We start from the raw sequence: 24,647 nt of genomic DNA on the forward strand, positions 1-24,647 counted from the left end.
TTATGCCCGAATGAAATATACATAATGTGTAAGCTACCTTTGGACGCCACATCCGGCAAAACACTACAGCTGAAAATCGTACCATAGACGGCATGTCGGCATTTCGTGGAGCCTATGGAAAGATTTCAGATTTTTTTATGTCTTGTGGCCGACCGTTCAAAAGTACAATAATTACAAGGGGTTTTGTGAGAAAATACGAATTGATAATTGCAGAAGTTAATTAAAGTATTAAACCGGAAGATGGTGAACAAAATATTAGGTAATTTGTACCAGTATGGCGGTTCTTCAGGGGACTAAGTACGGAATGACAAAAAAGAAAATGATGGTCATAGCGCTGGTACCGCGGCCCAATCGCGTGGACGTCAATCGAACGTGTCGGATAAATAACTAGTGACGAACGATTTGTTCCACAACAATGCTTGTATTTTCCGATAGTCGATAAAAAAAGATGTAGGCGGTAGCGTAATGCCATACTTCTCCAGTGTGACTTACAGCCCGCCATACCGACGCGAATACATTAATTGAAAAAAAAAAAAACAATTCAACCATTTGTACCACGCTAATTTGTGCGCAGCTAATCATCGTCGAGTAGCCATCCGACGGTTCTTAATGGCCGCCATACCGCCCCGCCGCAAAGGAGTAATTTTTTTTTTGCAAAACGATTTGTACCAGTCTAAATTTTTTTTTAACAGTTCTTTGTATTATAAATAGAAGTCTCATAATGCCATAATACTTGTGGGAGGTGGCGAATGTGTACAATTTTTTGAAAATTCTAAGATTTGCGGTAAGTATGGCGCCACTTTTACTCTACTAGAAGAAGTATGGCAAATATAGGGGTCACATTGTATCATATCATTTCCAAAAATCCAAATGCCATACTGGTACAAGTCGAAAATATATTATTTTTTATCATCTTGGCTTAAGTCCGACAGTCGTCCGCCCCATGGTTACAATCTGGAATAATTTTTCAAGCATTTATTTAGTTTCACCTATCCCGTTGTCTGTCTGTCTGTTTGTAATCAAATCTTGCAAGTTAAATTTGACCAACTTCCAGACTTGAAATTTGGAATACTTATGTAAATCGCGTGACAATACAATAATCTAGTAGTGACAACCTGATAATCCAGCCAGGACCGTCTCCGCAGGACGGAACTCTTCAACGGTCAATAGCATCGACTTGAAATTTGGTATGCAAATGTAGTTTGGGTGACAATGCAAGTATAGTCAACAAAAAGTACAGTCAGCAAAAAAGGTTTAAAATTGAAATTTTTATGGTTAGGTTATTTTAGGTAGAATTACATCAAACGAACAGAATACAATGATTCGATGATGTAAAAATGTTTTCACCTCAGCACCTCAAACAGGCAGGTTTTGCTATGAGAAATCAGTGAGCAAAATCGCATTTTGCTCACTCCGTTAGACTAAGTAACTTTTTAATTATTATTTTTAAATGCTGAGTACCTACAGGATTGGGTCTACTCACTAAATTCCAAATATTTGGACTTCACTTTGATCTGTCACTTTCACTTCAACACGAAAAAAGCGAGAGATAGGATCAATCAAATGTGTTTGATTACAATTACAATCTTAAATTAAATGTATGGTATTAAAATATATCGATACCTATATAAAAATTACATGACAACGAAATATTTCCAAAAAAAATTCCCGACCTTTTAATAAAGTATGCAACCTCGTTGCACGAAAGCCGCTTCTCTCATTCCGTAATTAGACCCCTGAAGAACCGCCATACTAGTACAAATGACCTAATATTTTGTGTCGCCATCTCCCGGTCTATATTGGAAATGATAGCAAATTTGTTGACTGCATTTACAGTCACGTCATCATTATATTATAGGAAATATTACATCCGCCCAAAATTCTCAAATCATCAAGAACGGTTCAGCCATATATCGTAGCGCTACCTTCTTGTGATGCTATTTTTACTATCCTCAAATTAGTGACCGGTGCCCACAACCGGTACGATGCGATCTTCGATTTTCGTATCCTACCGTCCCTCTCGCTCTCGTATTAAATAATATAAGCGTCAGCGGGACAGCAAGATACGAAGTTCGAATTTTGCACCTCGTAGTGTAGAGCCTGAATACCGCAGCATGATAATGTTGAGACAGGATTAATAACAAATAAAACGATAGTTTATTCAATTAACAGTGTTTATATTTGTTTTGAGGTTAATATTACGTGTGCCATGGTGGCTTTAGGTACCTTAGGGAAAAAGCACTAAAAGACGTCTAAAACATTATAAACATCTTTGTTAACAGTTATTTTATGTTCCAATTTAAACAACTGTTTAAGTTATCTCTATTTACATAGTTATGATGCGACGGCATGCATCGGCTGCGTACAGATCGTGCACATACGAATAGGATTTAGTGATTTGTGCACTACAATTTTAACACATTTTGATTATTAGATATCTTACACGTGCTTTTATGGAAATATCGACCAACAATGGTGCTATCTCGTGCATAACAACTCTTAATTATTTTACTAAAGCATGTTAGTTGTGAAAATAATAATGGAATGGACGGAAAGATTAAGGAATATGTAGTTTTATACAGACCACCTCATTTTTGGCTCGGAACAAAAAAAAACACCAACTACTGCGAGAAAGATCTATTAAACTTAGTTAGTGTAAGATATCTAGAATTCAAATGAAAAGTGCACCCAATGTGTTAATATTTAGAATATTCTACTCTCTTAAATAATTACATGCCCCAATATTCATAAAAAAGTAACATTTGGTTACTGAAAATACGACTTACGATAACAATAACATCTGCGCTTTTCAACGTTTCAAACTTTGAACGCTATTGCATAGAATAGACTTTTATCAAATCATTTGCACCTATAATATGTTGGCATCAAGTATCGAGGAAGCGACTTCTCAATAGTATAAGTCTTAGGCTACAACAAATTTACAGCTTGTTAACAATTATACTTGTACATTTAACGTGGATACTTAACTTTAAAGCTTGCCACTTACACACAAAAAATAAAAAAAACATATCGACCATATAGAAAAATATAATTCATAGAAATATCAATGAATAAACAATGGATGCTTTTGAAATTTATAATGCTACAAACAAATTATTACTTAGTGGCCGGCGGGAGCCGGCCCGCTAGGCGCTTACAAAAATACCAATGGGCAGCAAACGTCTGCCGCGCTGTCCTGATCATGACCCTATTATTCGAGATTATTAGAGGTTTTTAAGAGGACTTTTAGAAAAATAATCCATTATTTGCTACTTTTTTATATTCGACTACATAATATTATTCTTAAGTTATAATTGCGTAACGTTTAGAAATAAAATATAACGACGCTAGGGGGGTCTAATTTCTTAATTAACATCTGTAACTTCGGCAGCAGTGGTCAGTGTTATGAAAATTTGTAAATATATTTATATATTTAAGAAGAAAATTAAGACTATATCACACGCACATCCGCGCAAACTTGCATACAAATACATATATTTACGTTTATTATATCAACAACAATGGAAGAGTTTTGAGAAGCCCTGTGTTACTACAAATAACAACATTCATAATAAAATAATGAACCACCGGCGTCGCATGGTAAGCAAAAAGTCAGCTTTAATAAGTAGACTCTTGAACTTTTTGGCTCACCTAGACGACTCGATATTGTTGTGGTTAACAACAACTAAATATATCAAATCCGTTTAAGTGTTACTTTGTATAGGTACACAAAAATATATTTCATTTACACACGGAGACGAGTCCGTGGCGCCGCGCCCCTCACGGAGGCGCGCGGCGCCCGCGTACGCAATCCTCAACAACAAAACACTATTCGAATAACAATTTGAACTCAAAATGCATAATATTGGAAGATACATTCGGGAATGCATTTTCAGTTGCGTATCTATAAATTCTTAGTACATATAGATATCAAACTTATAAAAATTGGCTTATCTATAACGTACATTTCATACTTCCTAAATCCATTCACTTACGATTACAATATATCAATAGTATTCGTGGCACTAAATAGATTTAATTACTTGACATTCGTAAGTGCTTTCTAACGTATCTAGATCGTAAAACGGTCCGTAGCGAGCTAGAACGATCGCGCGAGGTCCTCCCGCGTGCGCGAACAGAACAGACGACGAGCGCCGCTCGCTGCGCAACCCCCGGGCTCCGTATCGTCTGTCAAGTTTGTAACTATCGCCACGAGAACAGTCGCGACATTTGTACGTTTTTCATAACTACAACAACTACAACAATTGCAGTTGAACAATGATCATAAATGAACCGTCGCCGAGCTGAACCGCTGCAATCGTTAACGCCGGCACGGGCTATACTATTGCACTGGCTACTACGGCGCCGCGGCCGGGTCCACTAATCCTACATTCGCCGGGGAGCTGCGGCGTACCGTTGCGTCATTCTAAGTGTTTCTCTAGTGACTGGGGTGGGGCGCTAGCTGGCGGCGGCGCGGCTCAGGCGGGCGGGGAGGCGGGCGCGGGCGCGGGCGCGGGCGGCGTGAAGAACTGTCATTGCGGCGTGTCGCGCGCGGCGCTCCAGCGGTCGAACTCGATGCCCGAGTCCGGGGAGACGCCGTGCGGCGGCGGCGCGCAGCCGCACGCGCCCGCCGCCCCGCCGCCGCCGCCGCCACCTCCGACTCACGCACGCCCAACTCCTCCAGCACCTGTAACGCCGCCACATTACACACAAGAACACCGACCATGTTTTAATTACACGAAGTGGATTATAGCGAGGGAGAGGGATTATACTGAGCGTATTAACATTCAATGAAAGGTTATGTAAACCTTGCGTGTAAATTTATTATCGAACCGACTTCCACTGGTTCGACAGATTCGTCATCGCATAAAATAGTGATAAAACAAGGGCTTTCTTTTAGTAAAAAATAGTAGTAGAAAATAACCACGAGCTTTAAGGTGAAGAAAACATCGTGAAAACGCCAAACGAGATGCTAGCATGGTTTCGTTACATTGCTGGGCCGCGAAGCAATCAATTTATAAATAATTAAACATTGGCGGTAATGTACGATTGCACGATAATTCTCGCACCATTTAAACGAAGTCTAAGACGACAGTGTAAGGCCACATGCGCACTATGCGGTTAGCGCGCGGTTTTAGCGTGCCGTCCCTCTTCAATGTATCGCTCGAGAAAGAAACGCCGCGTTCAAACCGCACTTTATTTAAGCCGCACAGTGCATGCGTAGATAACAGATAGCGGGTAGCGGGAAGCGGGTGGTTCTCAGGGCAATGACAGTGCAGACCTTACTCAGGCTGGCGCTGCGTTCCCTCAGGCCGAGGTCTTGCTCGAAGGCGTGCAGCTGGCGCATGAAGTGGAAGTTGGGCGCGATGTCTGTTTTGCGCGCGCGCACCAGCTCGAAGGCGTCGCGCAGGCTCAGCCGGTGGCGCTGCATCAGGTACGCCAGCGTCACCGTCACGGAGCGCGACACGCCCGCCACGCAGTGCACCAGCACGCCGCAGCGCGCAGACATCGCCTCCTCTGCAACCACACACCACGACCGTAACCATAACGATACCGCTACAAATATGTCACAGGTCAGAACGGTTGTACAGTCAAGTGTAAAAATATGTATACGACTATTGTTAAATATGAGTAACCATTTAAAACTGCACATAAACTAGAATCATCCTTATGCTCATTAATATGTACACATTGAAGAACTCATAAATACGTATACTACACATACACTAATTTGTATACATCAACTGTTACATTAACATGTGTACGATATAAATAATAATAAATCATTTATTTCAGACAATTAAATCCATAATTTGTTAGTAACAAGGTTGACTTATAATACTATGTTAGTTAATCATATTCAAATACTAATTCCAAATTATAATTCATTTACAATAATCATTAATAAAATTTAATTAAATTCACTATATAATTCTCATTACTAAATATTAAGCTAAAAAATAAATATTCACATATAGTTGCAAAAATATGTATACAAGAACTATAATTTGGCGTTGATGGACAGAGCGTGTAGACAGTTCAAGACACTTGCTGTTTCATGGTTCAAAATCAAATCCACTGGCATAAAACATGTCTTAGGTTTTAATATTATTTGTGATGATATAAATTATTAACTCAAATAATTATTATTTACTAGATTATAGACCCAAACTTCGTCCTCGAAGAACCAGTATTTTAACACTAGATTGTGATTTTAACTATGAATTGTAAATAAAAAATAAACCTGTGCGTGCTTCGGGTTGAATTTAAAGATTTTAATTCTTCTAGCATAGTCAATAACCTATTTGGAAAAAATATATCTTAAACTTTACTAACCATGAATTTTCATACAATCTATCAACAAAGTTACAAAAATATGTATACCTACACGACTTTATGCACTTAACATTAAGGTCGTGTATACATATTTTTGTAACTTTGGCCGTGTCGATATCATTGCACTAGACTGTACACCCCCCATCCTGAGTTTCACATACTCCAGGCCTAAAAATTATCTTTTCAAAACATTCTGCATTTGTTAGATAATGGCCAGTGACTGGTTAATGTTGGTATTACGTAAAGACTTTTTAGAATTAAGTGACTGGCCACTTCAACATGCGGTTTCGTTGAATGAAGGACTGTCATGTTGACTAATGAAGTAAACATATTTATGAGCTTTATGGTGTTTCTAAATTTATGATTTAATTACTGAAGACATATTATTACACATGTGTAGCATACATACTAAATAAAACCGATTAAAAACATAATAAGTACGTTTTATGATTTATTAAAATAACGTAAAATGCATTTTTGTTAAAGACAACTTAGTTCATTCCTTCCATAATTTCCTAAAGCTCCTAATCCTTTCCCTACTTTAAATTTCATGAGACATTATCAAATACATAACTGAAGAGTGACAGTTAGTAGGCAGCCCTACCGCGCGTTTGTGTACCGAGCGAGTGCAGGTAATTATACCAAGGAGGCTGCCGAGACATTATGCTGCTCCTTTTTTCTGTACTGTGACGACGGGTACTGAAGCTAATTAAGAGAATTTTTCTGATAACATACAATGGGAAACCATTATACACTACATAATGTACAAAAAAATTAAGAAAGAAACAATTGACAACAGTTCGTTGAGGACGTTGAGATACATGCACCATCAGCCAAATAAATGGTCTATCAATTTTTTAAACAAGTTCTTATGAAATTAATATGTCGCTAAAGTCGAACTTTCAAGTTGACAGACACGTCATCGGCATTATTGTTTTATGCCATGCCAACGATTATCAACTTTAGGGTGGTAGTGGTAAACCACAGTTTTGTCTGCTGGTACAAAGACATAATTATTAATAGTCATTTGATATAATAAAATTTTCGCCATACGTCTAAGTATGCTCTTTTCCGGGATAAAAACTATCTTATGTCCTTCCTAGGATCGCAAACTATCTCTATCCATACCAAATTTCATCTAAACCAAAATTTAGGTTTCAGCATGAAGAGGTTGCAGATAGAGGGACAGACGAAGATATTTTCACATGTATAATATTAGTAGGGATTATCCTAGTAACACTCATTTTTTAAGATCATTCTCACTCGTACACACAACAGTTACATTTTTGTATTAACATTAAATAAAATATCGACACTAATGAGTCAAAATGTCCAGAGAAGACGAACCCCGTAGTAAGGCCCTGATTGCAATAGAATGTTACGTTTTCAGTACGTACTCACGTACGTTTCAGTAAGTACCTACGTAAGACTTATTAGCTAGTTAAATGTCGTTGTACCCATTCGAAAAGGCATCTAATTCTAAAACTCAAAATTTAGTAATACGTCAAACATACTTTTTATTACGTGAAAATGGCTATTCTTCTCTCACCCCGAGATAATATGCCATGTAAGGATTTTAAAGCACCTCCCGTCTCGATACCCTGTCATGATTAATCAATAGCCTCTAAGGCAACGATCTTAAACGTTTATGATTGTAATTAATTTTATTGAAGTGTTAAATAATTTCAATATAATATACAGGATGTTCGGCACATGGACAGTCAAATTTTTTTGGGACATTGTTGGGGTTATTTGCTATCTTTTCACCCTGAAACCTTGTGTCCTAAGGATCACGGTTTTGGAGATATGATTTTTTAAACGTTTTTCTCAAATTTACTGAAATCCCGCCTTTAAACGTTGGTAACTTTTTTATTAATGCATGTAAAATTAATATTTTTGGTTTTTAATACTTGGTAATACAAGCTTGTTCAAATAATAATAGTTTTTATTATAATTCATTTCTGAATTTTTATCAATGTGTAGCATATAATTAGAAAGGTTATAAGCTAGAGAAGTATTTTTTTTAAAATGAACTGCTCAAATGTCTATAGTTTTTTGATAATTGATTTTCAAAGTAGGATTTTATTCACACCATCAGTAATTTTTTGGAATAAAAATCCTCGTACGTCCCTCTGAGACTATGAATTATAATGAAAAGTTTTAATTTGAACAAGCATGTGTTACCAAGTATAAAATACAAAAAATAATAATTTTACATACATTAATAAAAAAGTTACGAACGTTTAAAGGCGGGATTTCGGTAAATTTGAGAAAAACATTTAAAAAAATCATATCTCCAAAACCGTGACCCTTAGGACTCAAGGTCCAAGGGTGAAAAGATAGCAAATAACCCCAACAATATCCCAAAAAGATTTGACGGTCCATGTGCCGAACACTGTATGTAACAAGGTGTATGTATTAGCAACTGACCGATAAAGCGTATGGCCTGCGGGAAGTGCACGGCGAGGTTCTGGCTCCAGTGGTCTGCGATAGGGATCTTGAGGTAGCTGATGGCGCCGCCAGCCTCCTCGAACGCATTGGGCAGATCCGGCGTCACGTTCAGCACGTACTGCACAAACACACTCGCTCAGCGACCACACACTTGTCCGATGCCGCTCATATTATCCGACCGACAACATCGCCATTGCGTACGGGAAACGATGGCTCATCATGGCGGACCATTGCCGCAGTGAGTGGACAATGGCTCGTGGCGCGCCATTTCGATTTAGCGATGGCCTTGCATGACCTACAATACAATGGCCATAACATTAGACTCTATATGATTTTGGAGGTTGACCTTATGTTACTTAAGTAGGATTCATTCTGGCGATGGATCCTAAAGGGAGGAGGAGAATATTCGAGGCCGTCAGCGGAGCTGTAGCGTAATCCAAAATTTACAGCGAATCTCAACGTTACTCCAAGAACTTAATAAAAGTTACGTGTGGGCGTTTGTAACATTTCTTTCTGTCTAACCGGTATAAGATGGTGATAGAAGAGTCGTTGAATGCGACTGCATGAGCCCGTGCTTTAGACAAAATACATACTTCTGGATTATATCAATCGAAAAATAATAATGGTAAATACAATGATTTTTAACATTAGCATGGGCTACGACATGCCAATCATAATATTCAACCCGGGGCCGTATTGTCTAACGTTTCTGGCACTCGCGATCATAATGAAATGACAGTTTTTGTACCTATACGAAAACTGTCATTTGATTGCGATCGCGAGTGTCAAAAACGTTAGGCAATACGGCCTCCGGTCCAACCGTGTCACTCGTATAGAGGTTCAAATAAAAAAACCTTTGCTTAAGAATCGATGAACTGGGCTGCATATTGGCTGTGTGTAGAAGTGGACGCTCACTTTGGGCACATCGTATCACTAGCATCGTTGCGTGAAAAAATGCGTCTATACTAACCGTAGCGTAGCAGAGTATCGTATCATAACGCCGTATCATTAAGTGTGGACGCTCACATCGTATCATAACGCCGTGTCCGTGTCCCTTTGATGATCGGGGGAAAACCGCCTCGAGAGCCATCATGGCGTATCGCGTATCGAATCATAACTTCGTATCGTGATACAGTATCAAAACAAGTCCATACTTCCGATCTTGATAGCGTATCCGATCGCGAGTGTGCGGGGTATATATGTCGGCCGCCGATCGTAAAATCCGCCAGATCACGAAATTCCTAGGCATATAGTCAAATGGCGCCATTTCATCAATTGGCTAAGGGACATCCGCCACATCGTTAAAAACTAACCGTTTAACGATTTGCCTAGTGACGTTTAGGTAAATCATGAAATTCCTCGGCATATCACGAAACGCCGCCATTTCATGGTTTGACCAGTTTAGGCAGATCATTAAATTCCTAGGCATATAATGAAACGCCGCCATATCGGTTCTGGCACTTCGCCGGCCGCTGCCGCGGCACGCTCGCTTCGCTCGCTCGGCTCGTGCGTTGTGGTCACAATTCATACTATCCACTCCTCGCTTCGCTCATCGTACCTAATTTTTTCTTTTTCTCGATATAATATCAACATGTGACCGATATAGAGCTAGGAATATCGAAGAATGCGTTGCTCTAATCGATCCGCAGTATTGTTTTTCTCAGGCACATTGTGATATGCCTGGCCAACTTTTAGGCATATCATGAAATTGCGCTATTTCACGATATGCCTAGTAATTTCGTGATCGGGCGGTTTTTCGATCGGCCGCCAACATATACACTGAGCGGCAAAAAAATCTGGCCCTCAAATGTATGCAGTAATAGGTAATTTTGTATGTAGAGTGGGCCAAATTTTGTGCCGGTCAGTATAACATCCCGAGCGATCAGATACGGCGCGCCGCATAATCGCGCTGTTTTTGCGTCCACACAAGCGATCTTGATACGCGTCGGTGCAACGCGACTAGAACGCAACGGAGATACGATACGACAAAATGATACAAATGTGGACTGTGGAATGCTACGTACAACGATCGACTACATTAAAGTACTTACACCGAACCTCAATAAAGTAGATCGATGTAAGTTGAACTAAGTCATTAATGAATCCGCTCCGTTCGCGGTAGAAACCGTGCTTAAGACTGCATTGCCTACGTAATGTGATGATGTAAGTACCTTGATGTTGTGCCTAGCGAGCGCGTCGCAGTCCTCGCTGTTGCTGGAGTTGCCGAGGTAGAGGTTGGGCAGGATCTCGACGGGGAAGTCCTGCGGCGCGGCGGCCGGCTCCTCGCACTCGGACGATGACCCCGAAGACAGCGTCTCTTCGCAACCGGACCCGGAGATACGCAGCGATCTGGAATCACAATTAATAATGATAAATACCTTGGGATTATATTTTCACTATTGTCTCAAACGGCTAAAGGCTTTAGTATCTAAGCCAGATCATTCGCCGGAGGAGCCATTATACAGCTGGAGTTCAGCCTATATACGGCCCAGTGGTAGGCACAACCCCCCTAAGAGAATGAGAAGATTTTTGGCCGTAGTTTCACAAGTAGAACTTCATCAACAACATTGAACTGTTTTCAGCGTGCCGCTTCTTTGTGATCTCGGGTATGATTGGAGTGAACCTTCAATTCTCGGCTATAAATCCGGTTACCCTGAATTTTTCTCCGTTCTATGTATATTCACTACAATCTAAGTACTGAAGCAGTTTTGGTAAACAAGGCAGCTCATATTTATCATAGTGAACACAGAATCTGTCTTTGAGTACACAGGTCAAAGAGAGATTTAATCGGCAATGTTAATCAAACGCGGTCAGTCTTAGATTCGGTTTCAATCGGAATTTTCTGCTCAAGGCCAAGAGTCTGCAGTAAGTAGATTTGAGTAGAGTAGAAAAGAGTACCTCTAACAAAAATGTCAGACTGTTAACAAATAACATTAAAATCTATTACATCCCTGAAAGCCGAAAACTTTGTAAATCCCTACGCGCTAAAAATATCTCGATATAATTAAATTGCGGTTCCATAGTCCTCGAGTCCGAGATCCAATAATCAAAGGGTCGTCACCCATGCATTTCATACATACTATGGGAATTAAGTATTTGATTGATTGGAAGCTGTTACTGTAAAATAATGTAGATTGGTTTGGACACACAAGAAAAATATGCAACAATCCGCAAGTCCTTAAGTTATATTAGATATATTTTGTGTGACATTTATTAAACTGTAAATAATTCAGTGTCGATTGTCTTTTGTTGTTTAGTGTATGAAGTGGGTAGATAAGGGTTGTAGCATCGGGCTCCGGGCGGAGCGGTGCGGCGGCGCGGCGCGATCGACCGCAGGAGCTGAATGGGGTGGGCGGGCCGGGGGCGCCATTCACCTGCCCCCGCGCTCAATGGCCGCCCACGCGCCGGCTCCGCGCCCGCCGCCGCCTCCGCGTGGGGAATAAGACACTTCCAAATTCACCATCACAGTCGAATCGACGCCATTCAGTTTGCAGCTTAGAAAGCAATCAAATTAAGATGAGCATGTTCCCGCCTCGCTGGCAAATCTCTGACTTGCCACAACGGCTGGGCGGGCATGACACCCGCCTACAGATCCGCAGTGATTAACTGCTAACTTGATAACGTTGTCAAACATCACTTGGGTGAATTAAACAGTTCCTTAATCAGAGTAACTAGAGAGTCAATTATTTTACAGTAGCTAGTGGCGATAAGTAAGTAAGTACTTAATTTGAAAATGCTCTAAAACCATAAATCACAGCTCTGCTATTCTTACTTGACTTTCGTCATTTCGATATTGTTGATTATTGAATGAAAGACATTGATACCTATTCTATGAATGGATTTTGATGTGAAACGGTATCGTAAAACCAACCAATCACGAGGCTAGGTGCTCATTCAGGCTTCGCGCCTATTCAGCAAAGGATTACGCGGCTGCACTAGCCGAAGTAGCTAGGGTTACACCTACTTTTACAGAGCTGTTTTTTATTAAGTAAGTTGTAAATTCAAACACAACAACCATGTATTATTTTCTAAGTTAGGCAATAGGTAGGTATCGAAGTTGAATCTTATGTTGTTAAAATTAGTATTCTTCAGCCTCAGCAGAGTTCATAAAGAAACTTTAGAAAAATCAAGACCTGATTCCTAAATCTCTGGAAACCTATTTCCAGAAGTCTGCAAGGCGTAACAATTAGTTTAACCCTGCTCTTCAGCTTACTGTCTCTGGATCTGGTCACAGATACATATGGCCCTCCATGGAAGCTGTGCCAATAAACTAAGGGAATACCTTGGTCCTTGCGCCCTAGGATTAGCCTAATAAGCATACTGCCAAGAAATCTAACTTAGTGCCTAGTTATGTGACGTCGGCAACCGCTCCGAGTGCTCAGGCGTTACAACTCCCTTCTATCCAATGCGTTAGGCCTCACGAAGTGGGGAAGGCGCCTGAGCCTGGTGCAACACAGGCATCAACGGCTAACTAATTTATCATTTATAAATTAGTTACTCATTTGCTAATATTGGACAGAGTGCATAGCCTAAACTAAGCTCGTTCGACCCGGGCAGGGAAAGGCAAGGGTGAGCCTCAATCGGGCGAACGGAAGAGATCATGCTCTCGGTAACGCTCTGCTTTCAGAGTAGGACATGAAGGCATTAGAGTCAACGTGAGGGCACATAACTGGCCGGCCGACCAACGTGAGCCGCTTCGGTGCCTCCGAGGAGTAAACCTCTATAAAATAATCCGGCACAAGCAAAGAGAGGGCGGGGAGCTGAACCTACATTGCATTTTGTCTATCTAAGGAGCCTCATCCCGGGGCGGCCAGTGGGCGCGCGGTGTCATATTGCCATGGCTTCCGACATTGGAAACGTGAATAGAACTCGTGTGGTTTTTAGTAGGTATCTCAATCGTGGGCGACCCATGGGGCTCGGGGCTGGGGGACTGGGGGTATACATACCTTCTGTTTCCCCGAACAAGGCTGGATGCATAAGGCGCATCTTCCAAACATAAAAAACCTGCTTCTTCTACATGTTTGACTAAAAGACAGGATTAATTAAATTTGTACCGTGTTTCTTAAGGGGTATGATTTTATTGATCACCTAAAAATGCATTTTCGGCGACCTAATAAATAATATATTAAAAAATTATAATATATCTATTAATATTATTTAAAAATTACTCGTAAATAATATTGATCATCAAATAATTATATTGGGATCCAAAATGATATATGTGTCACTAAAACTGAATCACCAAACAATATAGAAATGGCTACCTAAAAATCAATTATAATCACTGCAAAGTAATATTGGTCATAAAATAATTGAACTGAAATTTGACGATAATAGTTCGCCGGCCACTACCGCGGCACGCTCGCTTCGCTCGCTCGGCTCGCGCACTGAGGGTCGTAGTTCTACCTAACACTCCTCCTCGCTTCGCTCGCCGTACCTAACCAGGAACTGACCTGCCTTAGATCAAAAAATAGGAGATCTATTCGAATTTTGATGATCTATTTAAGGTGACAGATCTATTACTGATAATTGATGACAAATATATATTTAGGATACATAATATACATGACTAATACTCTTTTTTATAACTGATGCACTAAATCTTAAGTAAGAAAATTAAGTTCCCTTTTTTAAGTGAGTACTGAAAGGACCACATACAATTTACTTATTAGGATAAAAAATGTGGATATTCTGAACCCAGCGATTCACTAGTCAACGGCAGCAAATAAAGCACAATAGCTTCGCTAATTCTGTTTAAAGTCCCTGTAGGCATAAACACGAAATTAAATCAGTGCTACGCGAATGGTCATCAAGATAATTATTTACAAGAAAACAGCTGGTAGTGGGCGTTATGTGGTTCCGTCGTACATAATGAACGCGGCGAGGTACGGCGGTGTCGGGTCGGTAGTAGGCAGCGCGCGGGAGGCGCGGGCGCGTGGGCGCCGGCCATTCAGGGGAGCCGCCCACGCACGCCGCCGCTGATAATCGCGCCGACGCTCCGATTGATCGTAATAACTCTAGATAGGTGACTCCATGTCCATTAAACGAATAACTCATTCAATTCAGCAACAACTGCCATGATGTCATACGGCGGCGGCCGTGTCGTCACTCTGCTTGTGCCATAGGAGACAAATTCGAGTTTTGCCGCGTCATACATGATGAGTGTCTATTTAAGTGCCAAGAGCAGTCAGGATTCAATATTGAATTAAAATTACAATCATTTAAATAAATAATAGTACATTGTGTCTTAAGGGCGGTAAATAAGGAATTACGAACGAGAGTCTATTAGAAGCCCGAAGTCGGAGACTGAGTGCTTTAATGAGTCGATGTTCGTAATTCTAGTACCGCCCGTGCGTAATACAATGTTTTTCATCATATTTGCGAGTAAAATTGTATATTTGTACAAGAAAAACTAATATTTTTTTCAAAAATTGCCGATACCGCTAACTGCGCTCTTGGCAGTGCCAGGTAACCCGCCGCCCTACCCCGCAGCATGTGCATGGCGTGCGTGTGCAGCGCGCGCATGGAGCAGCAGCACGCCATGCAGTAACAAACTCATTTACCGACCTTGGGCTTCATGACATGAAAATTAGTACGGGAAATGACTCATTTACCGACCACGGGTTTCATGACAAGCACATTAAGGTCGAGGGTTTTATTTGGGGGGTTGCAACCAAGGTAGCCTGCATGTTACGACACTGTTTACGAGCAAGTGTGATGAAAATATACGGGACCTAGTCCCAAAGTAAGCTTAGCAAAGCTTGTGTTATGGGTACTAAGCCACGGATAAATATAATTATATAGATAGATACATACTTAAATACATATTAAACACCCAATACCCGAGAACAAACATTCGTATTTTTCATACAAATATCTGCCCGACACGGGAATCGAACCCGGGACCTCAAGCTTCGTAGTCAGGTTCACTAACCACTAGGCCATCTGGTCGTCAAACCATCATTTACTTTTTCAGTTAATCCATTGCCCTCATACCGGCCTATGTGTGACGTGATAGAATTGTGATGAATATTTTACTTCAATATTCTTCAAAAACATTATGCCGGTAGTAGGTTAGTCACGGTAGGACGATTCCCCCAGCCAGAACTCCAGGAATTGACCGTAACATCTTTATCGTTAATTTACAATTTACGTCATTCACATTGCAAATGGTTACGAAAATTTTTCCGCAAATCGCCAAGTCATTTTCCTGCGGGGTAACTCCAGTGAAGCCTGTGTCGTTAAGTTTCTTTCATTCATGGCTCCGTCTACATTCCTATACTTGCAAAACATGGGGGCTGACATCGAAGGTAGCTGGATATAGCTATATATTACATTATATACAAATAATATAATACATAGGTAATAAAATCAGTCTAGAAACAATAACTACCACCGAAAATTTCGAAGAAAACCTCCGAGAACAACTAGTACCACTAACTCAATAATAAAACCCGTATTTTATAAAAAAACACAAACGTGGGCGATAACGAGAAACATTAAGCAGAACCGAGATCAGACAAACGCTATATATGCTCGGTGCTGAAAATAGACGTTTAATAAGTTGTTTATTCATTGGGAAAATTCGTGGGCGTCCCTCCCGAATAAAAGGGAACAGATCCGCCTGTAGCCATCCAAACCTTTACAGCAGCAATCAGCCGCCAAATATAGATATCACACAACACGACAACCGTTCATACAAAAACATTTCAAATTAATCCAACCTGTACAAGTACATGAGATAAAGCGGGAGCGAGAAAATAAATTATGAAATGTGAATTGAATGCCGCGGTCGTTATAAAGTGTACAATGAACGATACTCGTGTCTCATTGAAATGGCGCGTATAGTGGGTACTTGTAGTAGGCAGTGCATTGTGTAACCGAGTGACAACGGCTTCGTGCGAATCCAATTTGTATTTGAATGGGGCCGGAGTGGAGCGGAGCGCGCCGGAAGCCGTGACACGGTCGCCTGCGTTATTAATGAACGACGACTATGGCATGGCATGGCATGGCATGGGCAAACCACTCGGGCAGCGAGCGCGGAACGCCATCGCCTGCCCGCACATGTCCTAACAGAGACAGTTAACGAGACGAGGGCTTCATAACTAAATCACTACTTACCACACTCGCATGAATTAATTATGCATGGATAATGCTGTGGTCATTTAATAAGACCTAGGCTTTCATACCACGATCGATGTAACTATGTACATATACCTAATAATTAAGTTCAGTTAAGGGCCAACCAAAAGCGGGCTTCTGCGCTCTAGAAGTTAACTGTATCCGAGTTACTTGCTAACCCAGAGTTAATAGTGTTTAAACGTATGGAACTGTACGTATACACATAACTTTTTTTTATTTTTTGTGCTCCTTATTATTTTATTTACAGTAAAATCGCCCAAGTGCGAGTCGGACTCGCACAACGAGAGTTCCGTACAAATTTGTAACTATCTATGGATATCCAGTGTTAGCAGAGCCGCTCGCCTAAGCAAAATATATGCAGTTAGGGGTCATTTTAGACGCTTACTGACATAGACAGACAGACATAAAAAATTAAGATTATCAGACTTTCCTTATTGGTTGTGCTATAAGAGCTACCTTCATACCAAATTTCAAGTTTCTAACACAACCGGAATTACCCTATAAGTTTTTTAGTTAGGGCAATTTTCATGGAATTAGGTACTTTTATAATGACAGTATCATTCGATTGTCAGCTTGATACCCCCACGCATTCCTGAAGAAAAGGTTGTTGACAGATAAACAGACAGACGGAGAACAAAGTGATCCTATACGGGTCCCGTTTTGTCCTTTTGAGGTACCTACGGAACCCTAAAAATGATATGGAACATAAACTTGGACACTGAGTGTAGTTAGGTACCAATAATTAACTCATTGCCGCGTTGACGTCGCGCATTGCCCGTTTAGCCAGTGAACAGCTTATGGTAAGGCTGGTCGGGTCTCGCGGAGCGCGGCGCCGGCGCGTGTGGGCGTGCGTGCGCCGGCGCAGGAATGCGGCCCGCGCGGCCGCCGCGCTGCCAATGACCGCCTGCTGCAAGGGACGGTTTTTTAATGCCGGACTTACTAGTTACCATCCTCGCAGGACTTTTTACGAGCCCGAACGGCCGGCAGGATTTTACTCGTCGGTTAGATTAGATGTTGTGAAATGGGTACCCATTTCATTTGATTTAATCATATAAATAATAAAACATAGACATGAAATGGTTAGAAAATATATATAAATAAAATTTACTCTCAGTAGTACTTACTTATAAACTAATAATTCTCATTCCCAAGTGCAAACAAGTTACATAATTGCAGTTTATTTTAATTTATTAGGTACAGAAATTTTTCTATTCTGCTCTCAATTACCAATAATATCTGTAGTAAATAGTTGATTGTAGTAAAACTGCTTACTCTTACTTAGGGACAGAAAATAAGGTAAGTTAGTTGTGTTCTAATGTAGTATGATGGTTTAATTAGTAGGTGCGGTGAATATAGCAAGTTACATTTAGAGCAAGTGTGTCGAGGCCGCTGGACCGCGTAGGCACACCAGGTATATGTATACTGTATAGGATTATTGTATACACACACCGCCTGCCCGTCTACTCAGCCTAACGAAACGATGCTCTATTCTATCTAACACAGCCTCGCTTCGCCCGTCATGTAGCTTGCTTAAAAGACTTCCGCGGATGTGAAAGAATACATGATATCCGTACTAGTAGTAGTTGAAGACAGGACATGACAGTGTACTGATTAATGGCATATAAGTAAGTATATCTACGTTATAATATGTACAATATAGTACACAATTATTAGAGTTTTTCTCAAAAAGTTGTCTCGTCATGAAATTGACAAGAAATCAGTTTTGTCGAGAAAATAATAACCCTAAGGACAAGATCATAAAACATAAACTACAAAAAACATCCAAAATTTCTTGCCGTCAGGAAAACGTCACGAAATCTTGGGAGGAAAAAAAAACGAAATTTTGTACCTAACTACATCAAAACATTGGATCCAACAACAAAGATTATCTGACTTATTATCACTTTTACCACAAGGTTTACAACAATTAAACAATAATTATTACTTAGTTTTTGTTATGCCGTCAAATAAATACCTGCTGCAGCTAAGCAAATTAGTACTTACCTAATAGTATCTTAATTAAAACTTTAGCTTAATATTGCTTTCCTTAAAATGGTAACCTACGCATTTCTGAATTTAAAAGCAAATAACATAAATTAAAACCAGATGCCTTAACTGAAAGCATTGGCGCTTTATAAGTAAATAGGTTGAGTCAGTGTTTGGTTCAACCGAGGAATGCATTCAAGTGATAATTTATTGGTAACGTCTGGTGTATTTGCCTACTGCCTCCAACAAAGCGAAACAATATAATAAAATAGATGGTTAAAACTAGGCACAGACTAAATAGGTGTAGCGGATATACCTCTTGCGCGGAGGTGTTTCCCTCGCGTTAATTAATGGATTGTTCGAATGTTTCTTTTTTTTGTGTTTTTGACGTAAGTAATTCGCTCGAATGTTATCGGGTAATGTGGGAGCTAAAATAATTCAAGATTAGGTGATCTGGCCGAGACCGGGCGTCGTTGGGGTGCCGTGAATGAACTCACGCGAGCGCTGACGCCGCCGTGACGTCACGCGGCGCCGTCACCCGGACCTGGCCAAGACTACTATCAACCAATTTCAACAATAATTAATTGTGGTATCCTACAATTTTGGACAGTTTACAAGACAATTAAAAGAAACTAAATTAAATAGGTACAATTGAATTAAGCATCTGCAAAAATAACAATTTCAATTACAACACCACCAACAAACAATAAATTATTTATTTGGCGTCCTATATAGCTGGCGTATAAATGTCAGCGACGTCAGTTGATGAGGGTACTCAGTGCACTACACAACCTAATGTTACGAGGGTCCTGAGAGTATTTGCGCAAAGGGTTACGTTGACAAGGCCGGTTGGCACCGGGCGGCCAAGGTCTACGCGACTAAGATCAAATACCATGTCCTCTGTGGATTGAAGAGATTGAAAAACGGAGTAACATTATGCTTTGACGTGGAGCCATATTTGTGAGGATTCGCAGCAGAGCGATAAAACAGGCGACTCCCACGCCCGTGAGGAGACATCCTGCCGGGAGATGGCGGCGCGGCGTGCTGGTACCGCTGGTACAGCGTAGACTTCGCAAACAGAAGTGATCCATTTACAGAAATATATGTTTCCTTCAGCATCAATACACATGCACAGATATAGCGTATGACAGCGCGCGATCGGCCGCGGCCGGCGCGGCGCCCGGGGCGCCGGGGGCGGCGCGTAGGCGTCATTACATTTAGACCATAAAGTATTCCAATGTTTCTATTTATAGTTCTTAAATGTTATCGAGAAAGGTGCCGGTAGGCAGCGCGGCCGTGGGCGAAGAAAACGGAAAACTCCAATTAGGTTCAACATAAAAGGGGTTCACAGAGTTTTGCAGTAGGTACTCAAAATAACTCAGATTTACGGTTCAGTTAGCACATAAATGACTTTATTATAAGCTCCAAAAATGAAACGATAGCTATTTTTAAACTTAGAAAGAAGTATGATTGAACTGTTAGTAAGCCCTAACCGACATTCAATATTTATGAGTTCTTAATTTATATTAACGCTTCCTGCAGTGATTTCTGCTGCTATTCATTTGGAAACAATTATGATTTTATCGTTAATCCATTGACGTGTGTGGTGTGGACGTTATCTATCATTTAAAAAAACATGTTTTAATGACTTTGTCATGGTAAATATTTAGTATTTAATGAATGAATGATGTCATATACAAAACAATGTCTTAATGACAGAACTATATGCTTCGTAATCCAGTAAAGTAATCGCTTACGTTATATATGCAGAATGAACAGGTAGGGTAGAACATAGTAATAATTATATACGTGTTGTTTGTAGATTGCAATGCATTGCGAAAACTGTACCAGCAGTGAACGGAGAACGGCGTAGTGAACGGCAGCGTGCTGAGCGAGCCGGATCCACACCAGCCGAATCTTCCGCGGACTGATGAATCACGTGGTAGGTATCTATCTCGTATTAGACGTGGTTCATTAACATTCGTCTTAACATTAATTAAGAATCGCGGACTAATCCGTTTCTAAAATTAGAAGTTTCCATTTATATTTATCGTGACGTACCTCTCATATAAATGTACGAAACCTATACCATCAGACGCGTCACTACACGATATGTTAGGTAAGTGAGCGAGCAGTTGGTTTTAAATCTACCTAACAATTAATTTATTAAAACTAATTTCAAATGTAAATAATAAATGCCTTTGCGATTAGCTAAAATAAGAGGTACAAGCAAGACACTCAAAAAAAAGGAGAGCGACTGAGTATTTAGTTGGTGCTGCCCCGATTGTGCGACTTAGCTGCATGAATGGCGCGCTCTCCATTGAGCGCGCGCGTAACACTAGGTTTCCTCGCCACCGCCTTCGCTACTGCAATGCTCTACTGCGTCTACCGGTGACGAAATGTCTTCGTAAAAGGCCAAAAGATTCAATTATTACCAAGTTTCTAAATCTACCATCTAACTAGCAGTAATCGATGGTCTATTATTAAATCCTATGCTCAATGAAATTTAATTTAATTGAGCCAAAGTTTCTGCCAATCAAGCCAGACTATTATTTATACGAGCACGATGGGCACATTAAAAATTATTTATCTTTAGTATTTTTTAATGGAATTTAGATTTTAATTTCGTACAATGTTATTGAAACTTTAATAAATACAAAGACTTCATTATTATTAAATTAAAGAACAACTAAATTTAATTTTAAAATGCCCCCTGTGGCATGGTGTCCACAGGCTGTCAACATTCCCTCGGTGAATAGCGATAGCAATTCGTTGAGAGAAAACTGCCAGCCCTTTGGTCTACAGTGATGTCGATCAGCTCTCTTACTTCGTGTGCGTCGGGACCCCAAGGAACTCAAAACCTCTCAAAACAGGGTCTCAAAACCGAAAGAATAAATTGTATACACGTGTCCAACAAGTTCGCATACAGTTTAGATTCTTGATATATAAAATAAATGTATGAATAATTATTAAAACGTAAACTATATTTTATTAATGCCACAAGTATGTACAGTCAGTATCAAAAGTAGCGGATCACTTTTTTAGTCTGTCGCATTGACACATTGTACCATCAGCCAAATAAGTGGTCTGGTCTATCAATTTTTAAACAAGTTTCTATTTAATTAATACTCGTATGTCGCTTAATTCGAACTTTCATGTTGACAGACACGTCTATTGACATAATGTGCCTTGAGCTCCAAGAGGATTAGACCTTCCATCTAGTCTCAACTTCGGTGCGGCTATTGAGTCCAGAGCGAAAACGGCTGCTAAAAAACTTGGGTGTCCCACATAAGGTGAGGCGGTATTTCACACCAGAGCAGCTTTTTACAAAGCGCAGGTAAGATCGTGTATGGAATACTGCTGTCACCTTTGGGACGGTTCCGCCAAGTATCAGTTAGCCGCGTTGGATTCGGTGGAGCGCCGGACCCGAACTCTTTGGTGACAGTCCGTTGATCGGGAACAGGCTACAGAGCCTCGAACACCATTGTAGAGTTGCTTGTCTGTCTGTTTTTTTACCGGATATATTTAGGTGAGTGTGCGCAGGAATTACATGATCTTATTCCTCCATCTCCATTTTGCCAACGGACTTCCAGGCGGGGGGAGCGTCTTCACCCTTATGTAATTAGTGTTCCGTTATAGCCTGCACGAAGCAGTTTGCTTATCATCTTTCATAATGCGAACTGCTACTCGTAAGGAATGGAATTCGCTCCCGTATTTTATATATGAATATATACAAAAGGTGAATAAAATATAACTTTATATGACTAGTCAATGGATTTCATAACTTAGCGACCCGAAAGTTTCATAATAACCGACACAAAGCAATCGCATCAAAGCCATGCCAATTGTATAAACAGCCACCGTAACTGCTGTAGGTACGGTCACGCAATGATGAATGGAATCGCAGAATGGAATATTTGACATTGAAGTGTTCATTCAATGAACCTTGATTTGCCCCCGTGAAGCCTAATAAAGGATATGCGCATTCAATTCACATATAATCGCTAACTGAGCAAAGTGAGGATGACTAAGATCCTCGTTAGCTGTCGGGGAGCCGGCTGAGGCTGACGCTGAGAAACTACTTTTTGTCCTGATGCGCACGCACACTCCGATCTCGTTTCAATTACGCCTTTCTATACTTGGTTTGGATAGGTATTTAACTAAATGTTAACAAAACAATGTCAATTTGGTGTTTTAAATATTGAAATTCCCCCATTAAACTATCTAAACATTTACATTTCTAGTTTGTATTACAATGATAGATAAGTAAAATGTTTAAAATCTTTTAGGGCCTGTTTCGCCACTTGTCGACTAACTTTAAGTGACGGATATCAGTGATGCCGTCTCTGTATTTTTTGTCCGAATAAATAAAGACGGGATTACTTTTATCTGACACTTAAAGTTAGTCGACAAGTGGTGAAACAGGCTCTTAATGTACCAAATCTGGCAGCTGAAGTTTGTTTACATTTAGTTAAATACCTATCCAAACCAAGTATAGATACGTTCTCAGACTATACAGACTCGCTTTGTTATGGACGAGAAAATCATCCAAGCGTGCAATCCAAACCTTGCAGTCAACTTGACGATGCGTACTAATACAAGTTTGTACAGAGCAATGTTGGCATAATACTTAGAAAGAAATGGTCTTTCGATGTAATACCTATACTAAGAAGTAGATAATCGGTTTTTAGCTAATACCGTTTTTGTAAACGTTTTTTGATTTAGTAAGCGATCTGCCAGACTGAAAATGTTGCATGTTGGGACTAAATGAATAATAATAGTGGTTTAACAAAATAACAGTTAGGGAAGCTTTAATAAAGGTATTAAGGTACCTAAACGTCACAAACTTTATTTTATTTCAGTTAATTTGTAATCTTGTAATCAAATGTACTTGTTTATTCATAAGTAATTTTAGGTACCGCATAAAAAAAATATTTAGTAGTCCTTTTACCCGTTAAAAATATAGAGCGGAAGCGACTTATCATTAAACCCATTACTAAAATATTATTTGCTTAAATCAATCTACATATAATAAGATGTCTGACCGCATCATTTTTCATACAACTTTGTATGTTGAACTTGAAGTGATGCAGTATTTTTGCTCGTGAACATTAAAAACACTACTTAACTAAATGAATGAGTATGAATATGAGTTGAATATTATTGCTAATGTCGACTCCATGGCAAACGTCTGACCGTACGATGAAAACTTCGATGCCTTGCCTACTTATAATAGACTCGCCCTGTTATCGATAAAAACAGCACATTAGACCCCGCAGCATCAGTAGCGACCGTTTCCCATGGAATACGATTAAAGAGCTCATCAACAAGGTCTTATTAAGAAAGCCGGTATCGGTATCCAGTTGTACCGGAATCGCTCGTTGGACCGTCGGCTTTTTCCGTCGATACGAGGTGATTAAGGAAAACGTCGCAAGCGCAAGAGATCGGATTCCCACGCGTGCGCCGAGTTTTCTCGTTCGCGCAATTAAACGCAGCGGTGTATTTCAAAAGACAACTCGAAGAAACATTCTGATACTTATTGAATTACATGCTACTCGGAATTTGTTTTTACTAACTTTGTCACAAAACTCCGCTAACTGCTTGATAGGTAGGTACTATTATAGTTATGTTGATGTTTTATCTATATGGTTATTCTGAAAATATCAACGGGTTTAAGCACGCAAAAAACCGAAGTTTCTTCGATCGGTGGCTCTGTTTATGTGGTGCCGGTA

At 40.1% G+C, this 24,647-nt stretch overlaps 1 protein-coding gene across 1 annotated transcript in view; it reads right to left on the reverse strand.

The window, feature by feature from the left end:
* Nucleotides 1-4,440: 4,440 nt before the first annotated feature.
* Nucleotides 4,441-24,647, reverse strand: part of LOC141433204 (dual specificity protein phosphatase Mpk3-like) — a 36,940-nt gene continuing 16,733 nt past the window's right edge. The window contains 5 exon segments of the mRNA XM_074095132.1: nucleotides 4,441-4,640; nucleotides 4,643-4,687; nucleotides 5,282-5,517; nucleotides 8,767-8,905; nucleotides 10,959-11,136. Of these exon segments, the coding sequence (XP_073951233.1) occupies nucleotides 4,533-4,640; nucleotides 4,643-4,687; nucleotides 5,282-5,517; nucleotides 8,767-8,905; nucleotides 10,959-11,136 (706 nt within the window). The 3' untranslated portion in view covers nucleotides 4,441-4,532.

This window comes from Choristoneura fumiferana, chromosome 12, assembly GCF_025370935.1.
Source record: "Choristoneura fumiferana chromosome 12, NRCan_CFum_1, whole genome shotgun sequence".
Taxonomy (NCBI): Eukaryota; Metazoa; Arthropoda; class Insecta; order Lepidoptera; family Tortricidae; genus Choristoneura; species Choristoneura fumiferana.